This window comes from Marmota flaviventris, chromosome 15, assembly GCF_047511675.1.
Source record: "Marmota flaviventris isolate mMarFla1 chromosome 15, mMarFla1.hap1, whole genome shotgun sequence".
NCBI classification, from domain to species: Eukaryota; Metazoa; Chordata; class Mammalia; order Rodentia; family Sciuridae; genus Marmota; species Marmota flaviventris.
In genome coordinates, this window is record NC_092512.1 from 44,226,927 (window position 1) to 44,246,392 (window position 19,466).

General features: G+C 35.1%; 1 protein-coding gene across 1 annotated transcript in view; it reads right to left on the reverse strand.

Moving 5' to 3' along the window:
• Slc26a7 (solute carrier family 26 member 7) overlaps window positions 1-19,466 on the reverse strand; it is a 108,131-nt gene that overhangs the window by 505 nt on the left and 88,160 nt on the right. The window contains exons 14-18 of the mRNA XM_027952229.2: window positions 17,166-17,303; window positions 13,439-13,487; window positions 5,690-5,790; window positions 952-1,006; window positions 766-869 (exon numbers count right to left, since the gene is read on the reverse strand). Coding sequence (XP_027808030.1) covers window positions 766-869; window positions 952-1,006; window positions 5,690-5,790; window positions 13,439-13,487; window positions 17,166-17,303 — 447 coding nt within the window. The remainder of the gene's footprint in view (window positions 1-765; window positions 870-951; window positions 1,007-5,689; window positions 5,791-13,438; window positions 13,488-17,165; window positions 17,304-19,466) is intronic.

Here is a 19,466-nt window from a genome sequence, read left to right on the forward strand (position 1 = left end):
CCTCTAAAGTTGGGACAAGTTTACAATATAGATTGTAACCTTTAGAATATACCCGGAAGATGGTAAGCACTTAATATATGTCAGGTATATAATGGGGATGATGATGATAATAATCATCATAATAAATATTATTATTTTGTAAATACATACTCTTCTGACTAAATAAAATAAAGATGATTCTATTAGGCACCAAATACTGTTCTAGGGATGAGGGAAGGCAAAATGATTCAAAAGTCACAGAAAAAGTGCAGGAAGTCTCAGTGCTGGGAACAGTTTTAAAACTAAGCCATAAAGTCCGATATTTGGAAGGTAACTTTCATACCTTAGATCATGGGAGCACTAGAATCTGCAAATAATATTCCCAAAGATGGCAATCTAATGAGCTTGGAGGAAAGCATCAGAGCAGAAAAACTGGAAAGCTATATTTAGAGTTTTTATATTTGTCAGAGGTGGATTCAAACTTCTAGGACAATAGATCCCAGAAGACGCATTAAAGCAAACAGTTTGCAATTGACAGGTAAGGCCAAATCCTCTAAGTAGTGACATTGTAGTAAGATGCAAATTATTAAATAATTATTCATAACTGTCCCCCAAAGATGAATGGAAATATTACTTTTTGTTACAGATACTCTGAGGTGGAGATTGGAGGGATTTTAATAGATTTTAGATGAGTTAAAAAACTAACACACACACAGAAAAATGCAAAGCCTTAATTCTATATTCTATATTTTTTACAACTCTTGCAAGCTCGTATTATCCACTTACCTTATTTGAATAGATGTTACTTATTGCAGCAGATACTGATTCAAAAAAAATTGGTTTCTCCGAGTCTAAGTTTCCATAGTACTTCATTGCTTTTATCAAGGAAGCTACAAGAAAGCAAAGGAAATACCAAGATACACGAAGCAATAGAAGGATCATGTTCAGTGTTAGCCAAGGACACCCTCTTACCTGTGCAATTGGCTAATAATACATCCACACTCTGGTCCTTACAGTCCATGTAAACCTGGAAAAATTAAAACAATACACCCACAATTAATTCAGAATAGCTAGCAAGAAGGAATAAAACAGGAATTGAGAGTGTCTTGTTTAAAAAAAAAAAAAAGAAAAATTATGAAGTCAACCACCAGAGGGAGACATGGCTACATAGTCGGTCACAAACTGGCAAGCATCTAAAAGACTAAGGTTAGTATGAGTGAGGCATCTACCTTTACTACAATTAAGTCTGGCTGCTTACGTTTTCAACTTGATTCAATAAAAATCAAAACATCACCTTTCCTTTCCTGTAAGAATGATATAAAACTGTTCTCAACCACTTTTATTGTACGTCAAGAACCCATTTGTGAAATTAACCTGCTGACCTGCTGCATATTTTAATATTTTACAATAATTTAGCATATCTATGGACTGGATAAATTCTACCCATGGATGAAAAATTGAGAATATTACTATGATTCACACAATTTTGGTTTTCCAACTTTCTTTTTTTTTTTTGGCATTGAATTTGAACCCAGGGACGTTTTACTATTGAGCTATATCTCCAGTTCTTTTTGTTTTTATTTTAAGATAGCTCACTAATCTTTTTAGGACCTAACTTATTTGCTGAGGCTGGCCTGGAACTTTCAATTCTTCTGGTTCAGGCTTCCCACTCTCAGATTACACACATGGACCTTGGACCCAACTGGACTTCCATGTTTAAAGGTCTATCAAGATGAGAAAGCCTTACTAATTTCCTTGGCCTACTTTATCGTCTTGCCTCTGAAGTTCCAAAAACATCTCAAGAAGACACAATTTGTGAAAATATCTGATCTTAAATTCATCCAGAACAAAATCAACCATGAAATTCAATGACAGGAAATCTAGACATTTTAGTTTCAGGAGGATAAATTTGGTTATATAATTGTTATATATCTTTCATGAAAAGTGTAGAAATCTACATTTGCAATACAGTCTAAGGGTATATATAATACATCCCAAAGGTCCCTCAGATTCTTTCAGCAGCAAATAATTTTCTCTATGAAAGACTAATTGTGAAATAATATTTATATCACTTGGGGAAAAATGATCAAACAAAACATAAAAGAAAATAAAATATGGACTGAGACTTTGACATTGAATAATTGGCTCCTGCTTGTGTTAAAATAATTAATTCAAGGTGACCTCTCAGTGTTTGACTTTTTCTTCAGCTCAGTGGAGCACAAACACATTGCTATGGGTGGTTTGTTGATGCTGATAAACATAATCTCCAGTTCACTGACCTCTCTAGTGTCCCAAGTAAAAGAGTAAATAGAAGTCATCCCACTTCCTTCAACCTACAACTTCCAGGGAAATGTTCCTTATGCTAAAGTGACCAAGAAGTGTTAACCAAGGGAGTGTTAACATCTCTGGCTAAAGAGGTCCTGTGGCTCTTTTCTCTGGCTTCTCTTCCAGGGTAGCTGGAACTAAGAAATAATATTAGTTGGAATGATATTAGTTGTACTTTGTGAAATGACTTGTTAGAATTAGAAAATGAAAAGCTAACATTATTGAGTACTTATCAACTGGCAGACATTTTATTAGGTGGATTTTTTTGTTTGTTTTGGCATTGGACATTGAACCCAGGGACACTCTACCACTGAACTATATTCCCAGTCCTTTTTACTTTTTATTTAAAGACAGGGTTTTGCTAAGTTGTCCAGGCTGGAGTATAACTTGAGGTCCTCCTGCATAAGCCTCCTGAGTTGCTAGGATTACAGGCATGGGCCAACACACCCAGCTTCTTAAGTGCTTTATATGCAATATACCCATTCTAAATCTCATAACTTGATGAAATGGATACCTCTACTACTGGTTCCTAGAAATGCAAACAAACATTTGATCCTACCCATGTTAAGTTGTCTATTGTATATAATAATGTTATTTAAATAATGAGGAAATGAATCAAATAGTAATAAGAAATTTTTTAAAAAGGGAATACTAATATAAAACCACCGGCTTTGTATATACAGATATATATACACCTAGCCAAGGGCAAATGTTATTCTCTGCCAATTTAAAAATAAATTGGGCTGGGGATGAAGCTCATGGGTCAAGTGCTTGCCTAGCATGAATGATAACCTGGGTCCAGTCCCCAGTACCACAATAAATAAATAAATACAATTAAATAAATAGATTGCATCTGTTGGTTTATTTCACCATTCGGTGGTATAAAATTTTAAAACCATAAATGATAAAGAAAAAAAAAAAAAGTTCTTTTTCAACATGCCCAGTGCTTAGATTGTTTGGATTCCTCTGAATTGTCAACCTAAACTCAATGGGAAGAGGTAACAACTTCCTCCTCTTTTATAATCCTGTCTTGTTTTTAAATGTCTAGAGAGGGCAGCTAATAATTTCAGAAGCAAATTTAAAATGCAATTGATCAAAAAATATGCATACCAGCCTTTCCAAGTAAAAGAACAATTCTAGTCTCATGTTTCTCAAAATATGATCCCTGGCCACCTAGAATTACCCAGAGTTGTTTAAATGAATATTCTAGACCAGAACTAGGACTCAAACAAATGCATTTCGAAGGAGCATCCAGATTACCTTGAAGCATAAAAGTTGAAGACCTTGGAAACACAAGTAAATAAAAAATGCGGAACATAAAAAGCCTTCCAGTGGAGAATGGCTATGTGTTTGCAATCCAGGTTTAGTTGCAAGAAAATACAAAATATTTGGTATACTGTACAAAGATTTTATGTTAAAAAAAAAGAAGGAAAAAAAGTATAAAAGGGTAATTTGCCAAAAGTAGCCAATAGATTTAAAACATGAAGTATTTAAATTTCAATTGTTTTGTATTATTTATTTTCTTGATATATCTCCCAATCCAGAACCAAAATCACTGCCTCATTTCTACAAAGGAATCAACTGAGATCCAGGTAGGGGACATGACTATTGACACCTCAGTGTGTATGGCAGAGCCAGTGCTTTCCCTCCACATGCTCCTGCCTAGAAAAGTGACAAGACGGCTTACCTCTGTACTTCCTTGACTTTGAAAAGTTCAACATTTCAAAATCAATTTAAAATACAAATGAATAGAGACTCAGGTTTGCATTCTCACAAGAAAACCATCAAAATTCACAATGTAAAACAATGTCAAAGCTACAAATCAAAATACTTTAAAAATCAATGTCTGGCTGGGCGTGGTGGCACACACCTGAAATCTCAGTGGCTCTGGAGGCTGAGGCAGGAAGATTATGAGTTCAATGCCAGCCTAAGCAAAAACGAGGTGCTAACCAACTCAGTGAGACCCTGTCTATAGAATAAAACATAAAATTGGGCTGGGGATGTGGCTCAGTGGCTGAGTGCTCCTGAGTTCAACCCCCAGTACCCTCCCCCCCAAAAAAAGTTAATGTCTGATTTCTACTTTTAACCATAATGAGTAACTAATGAGAGACCAACCCATCTTCCACAAATAAGGAGACAATTGGACAACAACATATAAACAACTGTATTTAGACAATCGGCCTCCAGTCGTTTAGGACCAAGTCTCCTAAAAGCAGCAGGACAAATGAGGCAAGTCCTCCAGAGCTCAGCTTGTTGCCACAAAGCAGATTCCCAAATCCACTTTGGTGTTGATTGGAGAGATCCAAGCAAAATAAGCTGCTTACATGGATTGAGAAGATAGAACAGGAGTTCAGGGAGGGCAGATGGTAGAGAGAATATAGAAAGGAAAAAGATGTGCAGAGAAAATTTTCTAGAAACTTTCACAGTTATTTTGATTAAGGCTTTGAGTTAATACTAAGCTGCTCAGGAGATATGAAGATAAGAAGATTGGATAGAAAGGATATGAAGGAGATAAAGATTGCTAGGGGACCAGCCACAATGGTGCACAGACACTAGTGGAGGACTGAGAATAGAGGTTTTTCCACCCTCAATCTGTTGTCCCACCCCAATCTTCAATTTAGAATATTGAGGGGGAGAACTGAAGGAAACAAGGAAGGGGGCGAATTCCTTGTTGATTTAGTATTTATTTTTCAAAAATAGAAAGAGAAAACAAATGCCAGAAGTGTCTTAAATTTCCTTGAATTCACAAAATTAAGTGTTCTCCCATCTGTGGAAATGAGCTTTGTGAGTTATGGGGCTTTTCAACAATGGACTTTGTGTTTTCCACATGTGGGTCATGGAGAAGCCATGGAAATCATGGCATAGAGGAGGCATCATTGCCAAAGAGAATAGAGAAAAGCCCCTGAGTGGGGCACTTTTTGAGAGGCCAGGAATAGTATTGGGCCACCATGTGAGAGAACAAGGCCATTTGATCATGCAGTCGGCATCCTGTAGGGGACTTTTACTCTTTTGGAAACCTTGCACACCAACTGCTATAGATGCTATGCCCACCACATCTCAAGGCTATGTTTTATACCTACCCAGTAAATACTCCATCTCTGATCCTCACACACGTACATACCTAAAAGCTTAATGGGATCTCCTAAAAGCAAATCTACAGTGGTGTGAAGTACAAGGTCTTATGTCCCTTCAAGGGAAGGAATATCAGACTACGGAGCTGAGAGAATGGCTGATGAAAAATCCTGTTACTCAAATATGTTATATGTATGTATATGCCACGGTGAAACCTACCATTCTGTATAATTAATATGCACCAATAATTTTTAAAAAGGCCCTGTTACTAAAGAGAAGGGAAGGAATCAATCCAGACACAGACTGTAAATACCTCAACCAGCATGGAGACACCAGAATAGTCAAAAAAGGTTAAGCCACTGCAATCCAGGATTAAGGCTGACTTGTCGTGAGAGCTTGACTGTGAAGTTTCCTCTGTAGGAAGAAAACAGAGACTTCAGTTAGGGAATATTCACAGACATTTTTGCTGCTGACTTCATTGAATGGTGTCAAGACAATAGTGACCTCTTGTTTAAAAATAATAATTCCAAACGCCTCTTCATTTTTACATTTTCAGTTAATTACTAATTATTTCTGAACTTGGATATTTTATTGTTAGGATGTTATTTAAGATAATTATCACATAACTCAAGAGAAGAAGGCAGGGTAGTTTAATTACCAGTATCATTTCACAGATAGACAAATGGGGTAGGCAAGTTTAAATGATTTTGAAAAGATATCTAACAAGTTAGAACTAAACAAGGATAGAACAGAGGCCTCTAAGGATATGCTTTCCATGATATCACAAGTTTCCTTGATGGGTGTGCCCAGGGGAACAGCCCTGTTTTGTGATGCTTGAGGTTTACACAATCTGGGATTCACACTTTAAGTCAAAGATCCATTTCTGCGGCTTGTCCCACAAATTTTAAAGGGACCTGTATGACAGACCCTGAAAATTAAGCTTTATTTTCACAGTAAAACTGCCTAAATTTGCCCCTGAATGTACTAGATAGGAAAGAAACAAAAGATGCTACTTGGGAGTTTATGACCTCTTTTTTGATTGACATTCTCAAGGCCACAGCTTCCTCATGTGAGATGGTATTTCTAAATGGTGACAAGTCCTACTTGGGGGTCCCTCTAAACGTATCATAGCTCTCAGAGAAGACCATGTAGGCTTCATGTATTCCCAGCATTAACAGCCAACGTTTATGAGATAAATTCCAATTCATAATTATCATGAAATTCTCTGAAAAATTAATTCTTAATTAGAATAATTTTGCCAGTAAAAATTCTCAAGGTTTTTCCCTAGAAAAATATGAATATGATTGTTTCTTGATTTGTAGAAAAATACGAGGGGAAAAATGTTTTAAACAAAACTACTGCTTAGAGAGAAAAACAGATGAACAGAAAATATAAAAGAGACATGAAAATTTTTATATGGCAGTAACTGTTAGAAGAAGGAGAAATGATACAAAGCAAATTTCAACATATTTGAAAGGTGGTATTCAGGTATGTGATTTGTTTTGAAATTTCACCTTTGGATGTGTATTTGTATTTATTAATTGATCAGTAACTACAAAGTATATAGTATGTTGAGGACATTTTTAAAATACAGTGGGTACTAACAAATATGAGTGAGATCCTACTTTCTTTAAGGAACTTATAATATCCTTGAGTGACAAGGATAGGATTGGTTCAGAAGTGACATATGATTAAAAATGATAAAACGAAAAAGAATGAGAATTTACAAAAGGAGAAGTCTCACTGGAGTGATTGGGGAAGGCTTCATGTGAAAAGCAGCCTTCAAGGAAATGATGCAGAGATGTAAGCATCCCAACCATATGGACAGCTTTAATTAAACACTAATGACAGCTTCAGATCTCAGACTCCTCCTGCTCCCATTCAACCAGCATGTACTGAGGGGAGACTCTGGGCCAGGCATTGAAGTTGTGCCTTCTGTTGCCCTGTTTTTCCTGCAAGAAGGGGCTAAGCAGTTACTACAGGTTCAGGCTATGCTTCTGTTGGTCTAAAATGATAAATTAGAACCTCAAACAAAATTGAAAGTCACTACAACTTAGCTTATCCACCGACCACTATGTGGTGGCATTGTTAGCCTTCACCATTTGTCTCAATAAACACAGGACTTACCTCTGTTATTGCAGGGACCTGTTGATACTCTTGGGTATAATGTGGCCTGCTCATTATCAGACAGGAAAAAAAAAACTGAGATGTCACAAAAAAAGCAAAATACTTGCTCTAAGAAAAGAATACTCAACAGTGGAGTGTTGGTCGGGTTATAAGTACATTTTTATGCAATTTAGAAACATTTCATTAAATTTTGAGGGTATAAAAACCTCTCAGTTAAACATCGGGTAAGTATCTGTAGGTTTTTGATGTAGATCTTTTTTGAAGATGCTCATTTTAAAAATGAAATTTATATGGTTTCTTTGCTCATGCCAATCACGTACACATCTTCCCTACTCCATGTTCAATGAGAACATATTGGTGGCTTGACATTAGTGATTATGTAGATATTTTCATCGTAGGAATGTTGGCAAATGTTAAAGATAAGTGCTTCTGTGAAGCACCACCCATGTCCCCCACTCCAAAAATTGGCTTGTTAAAGATGTTCCAGCACACCAATGCTTGGAGGTGGGCATGCTTGTTAAACATTAATAAAAAAAAAATCACCAGTTAAAAAAATATATAGCCTTTATTAAATAAATGGCTTAGACCACTGAAATATGTGACAAAAGATCTTAAATTGACAATAATGACACAATTTGATATCAAAATTAGTCCTTCTATCTTCTACTTTTTATAATATGTTCTGACCAAATGACATCAAATAGTACATATTTCAAAATAAGGTACAATCTAAAATTCTTTGTCCAAAAATTCCTTTAAAGGAAAATAGCTTTAATAATTAGACCTAAAAAATAAAAATTAGTGAATAACAAATTTTTCTAATGTGATATTCCTTGTTTACTAGAAACCATAATTATAATATTTACAAGAGAGGGTTAGTAAAAATAAACTGTAATTGAAACAATATAAGTCATATTTGATTTTTTTAAAGTCAATACATTTTATTAAAAGAAACTACAAATATTGTTGCTTATACCCCTGTGGCATGAGTTCTATCATCCCATTCCATAGCAGGGCAGATAGGATTTTTCAGTTTACTTTTTCCACTAAGGTCAAATAAGACCTAAGTATTTATCAACTCAGCATTTTGGAAAACCATTACTAGTTGACCAAAAATTTGTCACTCTGAACATTAAAAATACTACAGTGAAAAAAATCTGTGTATTTATCAAGAGAGATTGATAACTGTATCTAAAATAGCAAATACTTATCCACAACTATATGGCATGAGTCTTTTGTTTTGCTATTGTTGATAAAAAGATATTGAAAATATTTTTTAAAACAAGTTTTTTTCTTTCTATCTTATCACATTTATTTCACTTCTAAATTGTACTTGTCATTCTCTCTTTTCTTATAATTATTTCATAATTTAAGTGGTGATGGATTATGAACCATGTAAATGTTTGGGCTTTATCAGTAGTGATATAAAATTTTCTCTTCCATTGTCTCAGAGTGTGTTCATGCCATTACTTTCTTTGTCTTTTATTTTTATATCTGAGTTTCTTCTCTGCATTTTTTTCTTTTTTCCTTTTGTAGCTGTAGATGGACAGAATGCCTTTATTTTATTTGTTTATTTTTATGTGGTGCTCAGGATCAAACCCAGTGCCTCACACATTCTAAGCAAGTGCTTTGTCACTGAACTACAACCCCAACCCCTGCAATTCTTTTGATCAAAATATGTGTATATTTTTCAGGCCATCCAAAACAAAAACAAAATAAAATAAAGCAAAACAAAAGACTCATGCCATATAGTTGTGGATAAGTTTTTGCTATTTTAAAAGAAGCCATTCATGATGTCTTTTCTAAATAAAAAAGGCAAAAAGACATCTCAATGATTAAGCCACCAATTCACTCAAATGAAAATTAAAATACAGTGGACATTTCTGAAATCTTCTTAAAAATAAGTGAATTCTTCCTTTTACACAGTATCCTCTAGGTTCTGCAATTGTGCTGATTTTATGGATATAACCTTGTGTTCTAAGCTTCTAAGTAAATCAACTAGGGCAATAAAAATCACATCATCCCAGAAAAGAGTAAAGTGAATGCACAGCTAATATCCTGCCTTAAGCAAAATGAGGTAAGCTTGGAGCATGTGCAGAGAGACAACTAATCTATACCCATGTGGGATGTGGTAAATGATAGGCTTTATCTACAAAAAAAAAATAAAAAAACATTTCAGAAAGAAATTAACCATCAGGTGTGGGTGGGCAATTAACTCAAGACTGTGGAAGCCAGCTCTTTCCTGTGGAATATTCATTAACTCCTTTAATTAAAAAGTATTCATAGTTGCATAATTTAGAAGTGCCTTTCATATACTTCAAAAGATTCTTGACAGTCTGTGAGTCTCTCATAATTTTTTAAAAGTTAAGTATTTTCTGTTGATATCAATTAACTATTGAGAAGCAGATTTCTTGAAAATCTCTAATTTTCTCAAGAAATAAGGGGACAAGAAACATTTAGGACAAACAACAACACTACCTTTGGAAAACATGCACATGTTATTGAGCATTTCATTCATTCATTCATTCATGTGTTCATTCAAGTAGTCACTTAGTATAGATGCTCTGGAGTTCTTACTCTAAGTACCATCTTAGGAAACGTGAGTTCAACAGTGAACAAGAGAGATGATGGTCTCTACCTTCAGTGGACTCACAAACAGGGAAACCAGTCAGTTGAACTGGTAATTCTAAGTGTTTTGAAAGCTGAAAAAGATTAAAGAAAGTGCTAAGGAAGCCCAGGAGACCTTATATGGTTGACAGAACAACCCACCCCACCCCCTCCATCTTCACAACTAATCTTCAGGACCTGTGAATAGGTTACCTTGTAAGGCAAAAGTAGCTTTGCAGGTTTGATTAAATTAAGGATGTTGGGATTTCAGATAATCCTGTATTGCCCAGGTGGATCTAATGCAATCATAAGGAGGCAAGAGGTATAGTCAGAGCATATGCTGTGACAAAAGAAGAGGTCAGAGAGATTTGAAGATTCCACACTGTTGGCTTGAAAATGCAGGGTGGGGCAGATGCCCAGAAGAAGTTGAAAAGAACAATAAAATGGAGTCTACTCTAGGGCCTCTCAAAGGAATATAGCCATGCCAAAGCCTTGATTTTATGTCCTTAAGATTCATTTCAGATTTCTGTGGCCCCAAACTGTAAAATAATAAATTGTGCTATTTTAAGCCACTAAACTCAACTATTTGCTACAACAGCAGCAGGAAATTTATACACCAGAACTGTTGATTTGGGTGGTGTTATGGACTGGGTTATAAGATTTCTCCCCAAAGCTCATGTGTGAGAAGACTCAAGATTGTTTAGAGGTGAAATGATTTTGATCAGCCTATTAATCCATTCGAGTGGATTAATGGGTGGTAATTATAGGCAGGTAGGACATGACTGAAGGAAGTAGGTCACTGGGGTGTGCTCCTGGGGATTATATTATCCCTAGTTCCTTATACTCAAGCTCTATCTGCTTCCTAGCTGACACAAATCCAGCAACTTTCCTCTGCCATGCCCTCCCGCCATGATGTTCTGCCTCACCTTGGTCCCAAAGCTGTGGAATTGGCCAGCCATGGATGGAATCTCTGAAACCATGAGCCAAAATAAGTTTGGGGTTTTTTTCTTGTCAGGTTTTTGGACACAGTGCTAAAAAGCTAACTAACATAGGGAATAGAAGAGGGTGGGAGGAGAGGAGGACCTTGTTTAGACTTCAGGGTCCACACGGAAAAAAACATGTCTTCTTTTTTCATCCTTGAAAAGGCAGGGTCTATGACTGCACCCAAGATTTACTGCATGTTCAATAAATGTGAGAAATATTTGCTGAGTGAACAATGGCAGGAATGAAGGAATGGGATGTGTGAGCTGAGACCTGGAGGAGGACTGGGGTTTAGTAGATAAACAGGAGCTGGAGGCTAAAGTGGCAAATCATAATACTAATGGAGACCTCAACAGGGTGCCTCTTAGATCAGCATAAGATGACTAAAATGTTGTGGGGACCCAAACCACTAAACATAGTAATAGAAGATTTCTCCATAGATGAGCAATTGTTATTTTCATTCAAAGAATTACCACAATTTCTATCTTATGATATATGTGGCTTGTTTCATATCTTTTGATTATTCTATCATCTGTTCAACTATGAATCTTCTCCTGAGAAGATTAATTCTCTTCTACTTTGCTCATTGCTGTATTCAGTTCATGCCTCCCCCAGCTTTGGATCCTTTCTGTATTCTCCAAAACCCACTGAATGTCTCCGACATGACTTCCCATGAACTTCAATTTACCATGCTCCAAATCAAACTCAACTTCTCTGTAGCCACCCTCCTGGGATCCTTATTACTCCCAGCTAGAATGCTTCAAAGCTTTAGAATCATCATTTGTTTCACAGCAGAAAAAAAATAATATGAAATTTATACTAATTCTTTCTGAACTTAATTAAGGACAGAATCAGAGTCACAAAAGTGAAAATGTAGATGTAATGAAACCAAAAGTTACAGGTTTTAGTGACTAAATGCGTATTGTCCCTTTGTCCCAGATGTTGACAGCCTATAAAAATTTACACTGGCAAATAAATACGCCACTTGTGGCAACTTTGAGATAATTATTATGTTTTTAGAGCTCTATTCTTTTGAGAAAAGCAATAGGTAAATGATTACTTAAATGTGTATATATTTGTATATATACATACATATGAAAATACATGAAGCATAGATAAGCTCTAAATTATGATTTTCAACTTATTTTAATAGGTTGCATCAATTCTGTTGAAATATTTACAGAATTGAAAACTTGGGACTTACTAGATTAAATTGAGAGGGGAAAATCAAGAACAAGAGCAATAAGCCTAGCCTTGGCATTTAAAGTAAAACATTAAGGGGAGGATGTGTGACTGAATAAGAAAGAAGAGGACTAAGGATGTTTTTGGAGTGTCAAAAGACAGGAGAGGATGAAGATGACAGAGGAATATTCTCATCAACTACTTCTGACCACTGTAAAGGGCCACTGGGTGTCAACGTTTCAACAGGATACAGCAAAGTGACTTTCTCATCAGCTACTGTTCTGTGCAAAGTGGAATAGGTGCTGGGAGGCAGAGGTGAGAACTCCCTGAAAAGTTTTCACTTTAACAGCAAAGTAAACCATTGAAAAAGCCATCATTAAGTAAGCACTATGTCAATATTTTAGAAGAGTTCTTTGAGAACACTGGCAGGAAACTGCAAATTTGCCATGAGAATTTAGGAAAGACCACAGAAGCTAATACTTAAACTGTATCCATGTTGACATGAATCGATGCAATTGATTCACATATTTCTTTTCTGTTCTATTCTATTCTATATTTAATATATATATACTTTAATATAATAATTACTTAATACATATTTAATCAATTATATAAGCATTCTGTATTTTTTCTATCCATTGTACTACTAACAAATATTTTGCTTGTTTCCAGTTTTTTATAGGATAATAAAGAGTGCTATTATGAAAAATCTTGCACTATATTTCCCCATTAGTAGAATTCACTGGTAAAGACCCTGAGGTAAGGAATTTTCTTTGTGTGAAGATTTTGAAGTAATGATTTAATTTATTTAATAGTTACAGAAAAATTTATAGGAATTTCTTTAACTTTCTGAATCAGTTTTTGTAAAATTATAGGTTACTAAGAATTTGACTATATTTTCTTTTGGATCAGGATACCAAAAACACTCTCATCTTTCACACATCCATAGTGAATGTACATGAATGGTGTGAAGAAACGAATGGTGTGAATATACTCTTTATACAAGCAGAAATATGAAAAATTGTACTTTACATATGTAATATGAAATTTAATGCATTCTGCTGTCATATATAACAAATTAGAATAAAATATTTTTTAAAAAACCAAAATAGATAAAAAATTAAAATCAAAACACTTAGTTCCTTTTTACCTAAAGCTCACTCACCATTGCAGTTGCCATTGGATAGAGAATTCAGCAGCGTGTTTTGTTCACACTGAAATGAAAACAAATGCAAAGAAGAATATTGTTATTAAAAAATGACACTGTCCATGGGGGGAAAAATAACACATAATTTCTTATCTACAGTGAAAGAAAGTCTCCAAAAAATATTCTTCACAGGATTTGTTTTCAGAATTCTGCATACAATAAACTTTGAAATTATAAGATGAAAAAGACTTCTAAGGGTATATTAGTTCATGGATTATTGATGTTATCAAGTCAGACTGTCTTCTTTAGAATGTTTGCTGTAAAACTTAGTTTGTTTCCATTTTGGGTCAGAAATTAAACATTTGTTTGAGTTTATCATGTAGCATACACAACAGAAATTAACCTCATTAACACGGCATTCTCAGAGAGAGAGCCACGTGTCAGACATTTTGTGTTACACAAAAGTTAAATCCATGAAAATGCCTGAGAAACATTCCTAATTTATGGAGATGCCAGAAAAGAAGAAGGAGAATGGCTCTCTATCCTTCAATGAAGCTTCTCTGACAATATCTGATGCCCCTAATGAGACCACATGGTATCTACTTCTTGAACACTGTATTATTGTTATTCTCATTAATGAGGATGATAGCAACTGGTATTTTTTCAGTACTTACTGCACACTGAGGACCTGATGTTGATCATTTCATCCTCAATCTCATTTTCCACATGAGAGAGTCAAAGATAAGGGAAGTTATGACACTTGATTAAATTCACAGAGGTGTTAAGAGCTGGGCTAGACTCAAAGCCTATGTCTTTCCAGTTCCAAATGAGGCTTCCAAACATTGCTTTATGCTGCTGCTGTTGTGAAATTATTTTTTACTTTTAAGGTAGACTAGAGAAATTTTATTTTCCCTTCTGAATACCCAATGATACAGCTTATATATTTTGAGTATTACTTTGTAGTTATCAGCAGTACAGTTTCTTCTTTTTAAGTTATTTTTTTAAAATACATGACAGCAGAATGCATTACAATTCTTATTACACATATATACTACAATTTTTCATATCTCTGTTTGTATATAAAGTATGTTGACACCCAATTCTTGTCTTCATACATGTACTTTGGATAATGATGTCCATCACATCCCACCATCCTTGCTAATCCCCTGCCCCTTCCCTTTCCCTCCCATCACTGCCCTATCTAGAACTCATCTATTCCTCCCATGTTCCCCCTCCCTACCCCATTATGAGTCAGCCTCTTTATATCAGAGAAAACATTTGGCATTTGTTTTGGTGGATTGGCTAACTTCACTTAGCATTATCTTCTCCAAAGCCATCCATTTACCTGCAAATGCCATGATTTTATTCTCTTTCATTGCTGAGTAAAATATCGGCAGTACAGTTTCTATCAGCTTATTTCACATTTCTCAGTCTGTTATGGTTTAGATATGAGGTGTCTTCACAAAAGCTTATGTGTTAATACAAGAATAGTCACAGGTGAAAGAATTGGATTATGAGAGTTGTTACCTAATCAATCCATGCTAGATTGAATGGACTGACTGGGTGATAATTGTATGTAGGTGGAGTGTGGCTGGAAGAGGTAGGTCACTGGGGACATTATTACAGTCCCTTCCTACATCCCTGCCTCCTTGCTGTCTGAGGGAGGAGCTTTCCTCCACCATGTCCATCTCCATGATATGCTGCCTCACCTTGGGCCCAAAGAAATGGAGTCAGCCATCTATGAACTGAACCTCTGAAATCATGAGCCCCAAATTAACTTTCCCTTTTTTAAGTTTTTCTTGTCAGGTGTTTTGGTCACAGCAACACAGAGCTGACTGAAACATAGTCTCAACTTTCCTTTTATGTAGCATCCGAGTAATGTCATCTACATGGTGTGGCTGGTGATGATAGTTAACCCAATTAAAGGAATTGGCCCCAAGACACATTCAACAAGTGTGAACTTCCTTTCCCTCCTCTTAAAACTGCCTACTTGAAATTTTTGTGCATAATTTCAAATAATTTACATAGATACTCCACCTTTAAGGAGGTAGATTCCAAACCACAATCCTTATCTGTCATCTATACACAGTGACTTCCTTCCATAGATACAGCACAGAAAGGCTGACAATACAGTGACTTTACATAGGAGAATTCAGGCAAACATTACCTCATTCGGTGATCAAGATCAACATCAGTAACAAATAATGTTGATATTGTGTACTTTTGATTGGTTGCAATAAAATAATCACCCTTTACTGCTATAGATTTCCTCCTCCAAACTCATAACCCCAGTCTTATTATGAGAAAAACACTGGACAAATTCTAATAGAAGAGCATTCTATAAACTATTTAGCCAATACTACTCAAAACTTTCAAGGTCTTTAAAAAAAGCAATAGACAAGATGAGCCTAAGGAAGCATGACAACTAAATATAATGTGTTACCTTGGATGGAATTCTGTAATAAAAAAGGGAAATTAGGTAAACTAAGATGATGTAAATAAAACATGGACTTTTGTTTATTATGTCAATTATATCAACCAATTGTATCAATATTTGTTTTTCAATAATGACAAATATGCCACAGTAATGCAAGATGTTAATAATAAGGGAAATTGGGTGTGGTGTGGAGTACCTGGATGACTGAGAGACAACACATAATCAAGGACATAAGAGAAAGAAGATATCATTGTGGTCTGGAGTAGTCAAGAGAAGCTTCATGAGGACTGGGGTTGTGGCTCAGCAGTAGAGCACTCACCTAGCACGTGCGATGGTTAGGGTTCAATCCTCAGAACCACATAAAAATAAATAAATAAGTAAATAAAGGTATTGTGTCCAACTACAACTAAAAACTACATTTTTTAAAAGAGAAGCTTCATGAAAAGTGCAATCAACTGACCTGATAATAGTAGCTAAGAGTGTAGGGTTTTTGAGTAGGATAAGCACTATTTAAGTGCTTTGCATATTTAATCATCTCGCTTATAGATGAGGAAATTGAAGTACAAAGGTTCAGTAACTCAGTTAAAGTTCAACAGCTAGTTAGTAGTAAACCCAGGGAGTTTGGCTCCAAAGTCCAGGCTCTTCATATTACAGGGGCCTGCAGGACTCAAATGATGACAAATAGCTCCTTTGCATTAACTTTTACCAATGCACATTTGATTCAATAACTCTAATAATGAACATTACTTATGGAAATAAAGAAGACTGAATTTTATAATAATGTTATCATAGTAGTGGTAGTAATTTGTGCTTCTCTGAATCCATTTATTGTATTCTTTCTTTAAGAGTTAGAGCTAACAAATTGTATTTTTGTTAGAAACTCAGTAAAAAAAAAAGTTCTTTGAGGGCTGGGGAAATTGCTCAGTTGGTAGAGTGTCTTGCCTCCCATGCACAAGGCCTTGGGTTCAATCCCAAGCACCACAAAAACAAAACAAAACAAACAAACAAAAAAAACTTCCTTTGAACTAAGTGACTTGTCTTATTTATTCTTCTTGAGGTTATAGTATCTGATACATATATTCATTAGACATGCACTCAGTAAATATATGAAAAGACAAGTGAGGGATTACCTGAAGGCTAACAATAAGAACCATCTGAAAGTATCATATGATATTAGGTTTTGCTGAGGGGAGAGGATTGCAGACACTTTTATAATGTATTATTTTTATATGAGATGTATTCTAGTGTCATGAGGTATAGTTACCTGTAGTATGACATTCAAATCATAAAGTCACTGTTCCTACCTACCTTACTGATATCATCAAGTGGCTGGTTGTTGGCATTTTCCTTTTGCATTATGTTTATTAGATCCATATGAAATTTCTTCACATTCAGAAAAACAAGTGGATTGTTTATTGAGATAATTTTCACCTGCTGCAGGCTTTCCTTTTAAAGAAGAAAAAAAAAGTAGGTTTAGAACTCTGAATTAAATAAAATGGAATAACTATACCCAATGAATCTAAATCTTTTAACTCCAAATGTCACTCAATTGTAGAAGCAATCCCTTAACTATCACTTTAATTATTAAAATTTGTTTAGAAGATTTAATGCACTATCACACTTTTTATGGAGAATATGTACTTCCTCTCTATTATGAAACATTAATAACATGAGACAAGTCTGCAGCTTTTCAGAAAGTGGCCCTTATTCCTACTGACTGGGCTTTGGGGACCCAAAAAAACTAGAATATACAAAGAATGCCATGAAGACCTATCTTCCCAAATTACCTCTTCCATTCAATCTGTCATTAAAATTAATGTACTTAACCATCCATATTTTTCAAAAATGAAAATATCTTCTAAATGGTCACTGTCAGTCCTTTATCTCAAAAATATCATGAACTTTCTTTAGCTGAAGTGTGACTTTATAAGTGATAGTCCTAATTGGAAGGAAGAGACAGACAGTTAGTGTCCAGAATATAGATTTACTTTGGGCAGCATTTCAATGCATTGAAACATGCAGAACTGAAGAAGGAAACGTTTTGACACAAAAAGGTGTCTGTTTGGGCCAGCTGCCCAGGTATAATTGGCCACATTCAATGATGAGCAACTGAAACTGTCCTCTCTGTGACTCTGGGAAAAATGCACAGGATGGTCAATTCTATGACATGATAACTCCTTACCAACTAACTTCAGGCTTTAGAATTCACATGGAAGAGAAGATGCAGAAATTGGTCATGCATGCAGGAGGAAGAGAGATGAAAGAGAAAAGATTAGGTACATTCATTTGGACAATTCATTTAACCTCTTTACATTTCCTCACTTTTAAAATTAGATCCATGTTTAAACTAGATAACCTCAAAAGTTTCTAAAAACTATTGATTTAACTCTAGCTAATGAGGAGATTGTCAACAAATAAGTCAAGAAAATTTAAACTGCCAAAGTTTTAATCAAGAGTCAACTTCTTAGAATCCAAAAATAAAACATGAATTTCTTAGATTTGTCCTAGCTAGTCACCACAATTCACGTGAGATTGTGTCAGTCTATTATTTTAAGATAAGATGAAAAAAATATGTGTTTGCTAAAAAATGGAGATATTCATTGTCCCAGGAAAGAAATTGTGAATGAAGTTGAATTCGCTGAGTCAAAAGAAATCTCCCAAATTAGGAATAGGTGCTTTGAGTGAATAAAGTGTGGAAAGTACATGAATGTAACAGGAATAACAGATCATTTCATTTTGTGTTAGCTATTCCATCCACCAACTCATATTCAAATTTTGCTCAGACTTAGTTTCTTCCCCTCTTAGTTTGGACATAAAATGTTAAGAAACCAGTGTGGTATAATATTTAAGTAAAATTAAAATTTCCATGTGGTATGAATGAAAAGATAAGTGAGGGATTACCTGAAGGCTAACTATAAGAACCATCTGAAAAGTATCATATGATATTAGGTTTTCAGTGGGTTGATGAAACTCAAATCAACCAAGGTTTAAGGATAGAAGAAATTTCCTGCATTTTCATTTTTTTTGAAAATAACCTCATATTCTTCTACATGTGGTTAGCCCTTAAAGAAGGTAAAGATTAGCCAGTTTATTAGCCAATGACTTTTAAGTTGAAAAAAATAGTTATTCCAAAGTTGAATTCTGTCTTAAAGCTAAGGATATCAATGCGATTATACATGTAGGGTTGATACACTGAGGACTTCAGGGGCCAGAGAATCAGACTGGAATTTTGTACAAACACTGAATTGTCATAACGAATTCAAGGAAAGAAAAAAAGAGTGGAAAAGTTAAGTCTGGAAACCCTCAAAGGCTCTGAACTCAGCTCTCTGTGAGGCGAGTCTTTCTATGCTTATTAAAAGCACAAGCCATTTCTCTGAGTGTTGCAGGAGTACTCCTGATGTTGCTACTTGGAAATACTCTAACATGGGTCCTTCTGGTGGGAGGTCTGTTCTCTCTATTTTGAAGGAAATCATGAGATACTGAATGAAACAAGTGAATATAAGAAATAAAAGAGAACACAGATTCAAAATGAGGGCAATTTTTTTTAAATTGGCAAAAATAATGCAAGTCAACATTTTTCCCCTTACTTTAAATTGTTTTGTCATCTCT